The 6,043-nt window shown below is 43.0% G+C and overlaps 1 protein-coding gene across 1 annotated transcript; it reads left to right on the forward strand.

The window, feature by feature from the left end:
• Positions 1–4,403: 4,403 nt before the first annotated feature.
• Positions 4,404–5,054, forward strand: LOC140183523 (uncharacterized). Its single transcript, XM_072231972.1, has one exon. The coding sequence runs from the start codon at positions 4,404–4,406 to the stop codon at positions 5,052–5,054; it is 651 nt and encodes a 216-aa protein (XP_072088073.1).
• The last annotated feature ends 989 nt before the right edge of the window (positions 5,055–6,043 follow it).

The raw sequence follows: 6,043 nt of genomic DNA on the forward strand, positions 1-6,043 counted from the left end.
GCACACAAGATGGTAAAGCCAAGATTCGAAGAGGGGCACACATGCATCAAAGGGCGCTACGTTCGAATCACACAACTGAGCGCTACATTACAAGGAAATTAGCTCAAAAGGAAGCCACCAAGGCTCGAAGAGAGAAACAAATACAAGTAAGGGGCACTACGTTGCATTCTCCAACTGAGTGCTAAGGAAATTGGCACAAAAGGGGGAACCAAAGCAAGGCATGCAGCGCTCAGTTCACTAACCAAACTGACTGCTTGATGGACAGAATTCACTACCCCTTTCAAAAATTAGTGAATTAGTTTTTTTGGCAAGCGCACCAAAATTATCGCCAAGTAATAACCCACAGTTGAGTGGGATCGTATCCACAAAGATTGGCAAATCCAAGCAGTTTTAATTGATTGATGAGTTAGTCAAGCAGATCAATAAGATTGTGAAGTGCAGAATTGTAAGTGATGACATAAATGTAAATGACTAGAATGTAAAGAAAAGTAATAAAGTGCAGAAATGGAAATTGCAGAATGTAAAATGTTGAATCATAAATGACTTGAATGTAAATGGGAGTGGGGAATTGCTGAATGTAAAATTAAGCTGTAAAGAAATGGATAGATAAGAATGGGGAAATTCATTGAGATTGGGAGATGTTGTCTCTTTGGATTTGATCTAGCTTATATCTTCTTCAATCATGCAACTCATTGACCTCTTGGCAATCATGATTGATTGAGCCCCAATCCCTTGGTGACTCAATCACTCAGATCTTGATCAATAGCCAATTCCTTAGTCTAATTGCTCATGAAGAGAGATATGCTTGGTCCCTGATTATACTACACACCGTTCATAGGTCCAGGTAGAGAGGGGATTATATGTCACGTATCCCATCACCAAAACCCAGATTCTACTCAAGTGTGAGAAGGGATTTCAAGCATGGTTCCATGTTTCCTTTCCCAAGGTTCCTATGAAACCCAATTGCATTCAATCTCTTTCCCAAGATAATTGAACACTAAGCATTAAGAACGAAATTCCTTCTAGCAAATCAAGAGAAGATGAAGAGAAGAATAATTTCACTATTATCAATCCATCAAGTACAACAGAGCTCCCTCTCCCAATGAGAGGGAAGTTAGCTACTCATAGCTTAAAAAGTACTCAAAAGTGGAGTGTAAAAGTGGATCTAGAACTAACTTGTTCGCCGCCTCTTCAGTACTCCTTGGAGGTATTTATACTACTCCTAGTAAAAATAAAAGAATTACAAAAGTGAAAAAGGAAAAATTACATTTGGAGGGAAAGAAAACACTCAACAAGCGTGACTTCTTAGCTGGCGTGTGGCTAGCGCTCTACCGGCGTGTCACGTGCCCTTCAAACTAGCTTGGCATGCCACGCTCAATCCTTCAAGTGGCACGCTCGTCTCTCTATCAACCTTGGCGTGCCACGCCTTCGAACTCAAGTGGCACGCCATAGTGGAAGTCTAGTGTTGGCGTGCTACGCCTTCGAGCTCAAGTGGCACGCCCTTTACTTTTTCCACTTTCCTTTGCCTCTAGAAACTTGAACTGGCGTGGCACGCCCAGGGTCTGGCATGCCATGCCCCTTTGTGAGTGAATGGTTCCTCTGTTTGGCGTGCCACGCCACGAACTCAAGTGGCACACCCCAATGCTTCTTTGCCCTCTGAATGACACTGGCGTGCCACGCCTGGTTGCTCAAGTGGCACGCCTAAGTGAAGAATAGTGAATGACGTGCCACGCCTTCGATACCAAGTGGCACGCCCCATGTAATTGGCCTCTTCCATCCTCTCTGGGAACTTATATCAGCGTGCCATGCCTAAAGGATGGCGTGCCACACCCAGGATCTTGTCTTGTTCCATTAGTTGGCGTGCCACGCCTCGGCCTTCAAGTGGCACGCCGTAGTGACATGCTCAGATTGGCGTGCCACGCCTTTGACACCAAGTGGCACACCCAGTCCTTGCTCATGTTATCTTGTGCATTGGCGTGCTACACCTTCGACACCAAGTGGCACGCCCAGTCTTCAATTGTCTTCAGCCCTTTCTCTGGATCATTGTACCAACGTGCCACGCCATGCTGCTCAGGTGGCACGCCCATGTATTTGTGCACTCTTCAAGCTTGGCATGCCACGCCTGGGTCTTCAAGTGGCACACCAAAGTGACTTTTTGGAGCTGGCGTGCCACGCCTTCGACACCAAGTGGCACGCCATAGTGGAGGTTCTTCTTGAGATGGTGAGTTGGCGTGCCACACCCCTTTGCTCAAGTGACACGCCCATAGTAGTTGATGGGTCAGGCGTGCCACGCCCAACTTGGCGTGCCACGCCCCTTTTGTGTCCTCCATTTTGCTTTCTGGAATTTTGTACTAGCGTGTCACGCCCAGTCCCTGGCGTGCCACACACACATGCATGCTTGGATCTCCCTTCTGGAATTTAGTACTGGCGTACCACGCTTAGCTCCTGGCGTGCCACGCCAGTGCATTTTTGTGGCGTTTGCTCCCAAGTGGCACGTCAGTTTCACGCGCCCAGCTTCTTGTTTGTCTTCTTCCCATTTTTGATGCCTTTTTCACCTGAAATTTAGCACAACTCATCTCAAAGTAGTGTACCATAATATTCATCAAATAATGCATGAATTGTACTGATCAAATGAGATTTGTGCTCTTTTTATGGCCTTCTTTATGGGAGAAAGAAGGGTTGATGATGTAAGTCATCAGTGCTCCACTGGAGCCAGCACCCTGGGCCATTTTTAATTAAAAAGCCATCTTGGATCCGCTTCTTCACCAACTTGAAAAGCCCACTCCAAATCCTGAAAACCAAAAATAGAAAGTGTATAAATAGAATTTTATTTGATTTGTAGAGGACCTTTTGCTCACTTTTGACTTTTTATCTTTAGTTCATTTTTAGTTTTCACTTAGACATTTCATTTTTTATTTTGGGAATTAAGATTGAGATCTGAGTTTTCTTTCTGATTGTTCTTGCTTCGGCAACTTCTGCTTTCTATTTTGAATTTTGGATTGAGATTGAAGAAATTCTGTTTCACTTCTTAATCTGAAATTCATCTTTGTTCTTCTTCTACATAATTCTGAGAATTGAGGAATTGGATTTGAGTTTCATTTGCTGTGTCATTTACATTTCTTCTATAATTTATTTTCTGTTTGATCAAGGGTGTAATTGAGATCTAGATCTATGTTCTAATCTCATTACTCCTCTTAGATCTTCAATTTTTCTTTTAGATTTCATAATTGAGCTGCATTTTCTTTCTATTTATTTCTTCAAGTAATTTTTCATTTCTATTTATATCTTCTGCAACTTCACTTCCTCTTCTACTTCTCTGATTGATTGCACTTTACATTTTCCTGTTGAATTCTAAATCCCAATACCCAAATTCCTTTTACTCTTCAAGAAATTTACATTTCTCAGCAGTTTATCTTCAGTAATTTAGATTTCTTGCACTTTAAACTTCAGCCATTTACATTTCTTGCAATATAAGTTTTAGGTCAATTTACATTTTCTGCACTTTAGATTCTGTCAATTTCCCCTCTCTCTCTTTTATTTTCATGCAATTTAGCTTCTGTTGATCACAATTCACTCAAATCATCAACTGTTTACTTAACTAAATTCATCACCTAACTAAAATTGCTCAATCCATCAATCCCTGTGGGATCAACCTCACTTTTGTGAGTAATTACTTATTGATGCGACCCGATACACTTGCCGGCGAGTTTGTGTGGAATCGTTTTTCCCTCATCAGAAGTCACTCCTTAGTATGCACCAATAGCCAATTACTTGGTATCCTGCACCTTCCCTTCTAATCTCTCCAAGAACCAAAAGGATAAGTTAAAAAGCAAATCCAAATACTATGTGTGGGATGACCCATACCTTTGGAGATGTGATGCAGATTAAGTAATTCGGAGGTGCATTCCACAAACCGAATTCCAATCAATCTTGGAAGCTTGCCACTCCTCTGAGGGAGGCGGTCATTATGGACCTCAAAGGACGGCAAGGAAAATTGTAGGTTATGGATTTTGGTGGCCAACTCTTTTCAAGGATTCCGCTCTCTTTTGTAAATCTTGTTCTCAATGTCTTAGATTTGGTAATATCTCCAAGAAGAATGAAATACCCAACAAACCATGCTATTTTGTTAAATTTTTTATGTGTGGGGCATTGACTTCCTGGGACCATTCCCAAAATCTAATGGCTTTCTCTACATTCTACTTGCCGTTGATTACGTGTCCAAATGGGTGGAAGTGATACCCACCCGGACGGATGATGCTAATGTAGTCCTTTCTTTTGTGAGGAATAATATAATTTGTTACTTTGGATCATCACGAGCAATCATGAGTAACCAAGGTTCACATTTTTGCAACAAAAGAATGGAGGGACTCATGAAGAAATATGGCATCATACATAAAGTAGCCATGACCTATCACCCACAAACGAACGGCCAAGTTGAGGTTTCCAACTGGGAGATAAAATGCATCTTGGAAAAGATTGTGAAACCTAATAGAAAAGATTGGAGTGCTAAGCTTCCCGATGCACTATGGGCCTACCAAACGGCGTACAAGACGCTAATTGGCATGAGCCCCTTTCGATTGGTATATGACAAAGCTTGCCAGTTACCGGTGGAAGTAGAGCATAAAGCATATTGGGCCGTTAAGGAGTGCAATTCAAGATTGGGAAGGGCCGAAATTGAGATAAAGCTACAATTGGCTGAATTGGAATGTTTGAGGTTAGAAGCCTATGAGAACTCTAGACTCTATAAGGAGAAGACGAAAGTCGTGCAAGACAAGAACATAAGAAGAAGAGAATTTAGAGCCAGAGAACTAGTCCTTCTCTACAATTCAAGACTAAGATTGTTTCCCGAAAAACTAAGGTCAAGGTGGGAAGGACCTTATCGGGTAGAGAAAGCGGAACTGTACAGGGTTTATCATTTGCGCCATCCTTCAAGCTCCAACATCTTCAAGGTTAATGAAAATCGTCTAAAGTTGTATCATGGTGAAAAAATGAACCGCAACAAGGAACCTAAGATATTCCTTTTGGAGGATGCACCTTATGGCATAGAGAATTGAGCAAGTGACCGTCCAACTTAAGAAAATTAAACAAAAGTGCTAGGTGAGATCTACCCTTTTAACTCTTTTGTATATAGTTCTTGAACTCTTAGTGATTTGTGATTGATTAGTTCTAAGAATTGTTTGGATAGATTTGATTATGGTTGCCTAAGATAATTGTGATATTCATGAAGATGTGAATTTGATTCTAAGTAGGTGGATTGATAGTGTGGAAGAAAACACCCCATTTTTAGATATTGCATGATATTTTGGGTGTTTTTGTTCCCTTTAGCTTGCTTGTCTATTGAATTTGTGATAATAATGAATTTTTTAATGTCTATGAAAAAAAAGGGGGATCCGCGCGTGTGCGTGCTAGGCGCATCCGCGACAATTTCCCTCGCAACTCCTTGTACAAAATTCTAGAGAGTTATGCGAGCATTGAGCCAGCATTGAGCCCCACGCCTAACCCCATTCATGCGTGCGCACACTTGGCGCGTACGCGCCCATGGCTTTGCATGCGCAACCCACGCGACAGCGTGAAAGACGTGCCCGCGTCGACTGTGCCACCGGCACCTGTAGTACATTTTTCCCGAGAGTTAGGCAAACCCTGGACTGACACTAGGCCCTGGGCCTAACCTTGCTCACATGTGCGCGTGCTGTGTGCATACGCGTCCTTCTGCTACTTTGCAAATCGACGCGTGAGCGTGCATGACGCATCCACGTCGATCGCGCTAGTCGCAGTCCTGGTACAACTTTTTCGAAAGTTGTGCAACCATTGCGTCAACATTATGCTAGTAGCACAACATCCACTCACGTGCAAGTGTACCTGACGCTTGCGTGTCCATCTGCTCCGTGCCATCTCCATGCGTGCGCGCACCGTGCACGTACGCGTCGATCCCACTGCAGCCAACTTTTGGATCCCAGACCAGAGAGTTGCGCGAGTTTCATGCTAGCACTGTGCCACTATCACAAACAGAGTCACCTGTGTGTACCACTTGTGCGTGCGCGTC

This window comes from Arachis hypogaea, chromosome 3, assembly GCF_003086295.3.
Source record: "Arachis hypogaea cultivar Tifrunner chromosome 3, arahy.Tifrunner.gnm2.J5K5, whole genome shotgun sequence".
NCBI lineage: Eukaryota > Viridiplantae > Streptophyta > Magnoliopsida > Fabales > Fabaceae > Arachis > Arachis hypogaea.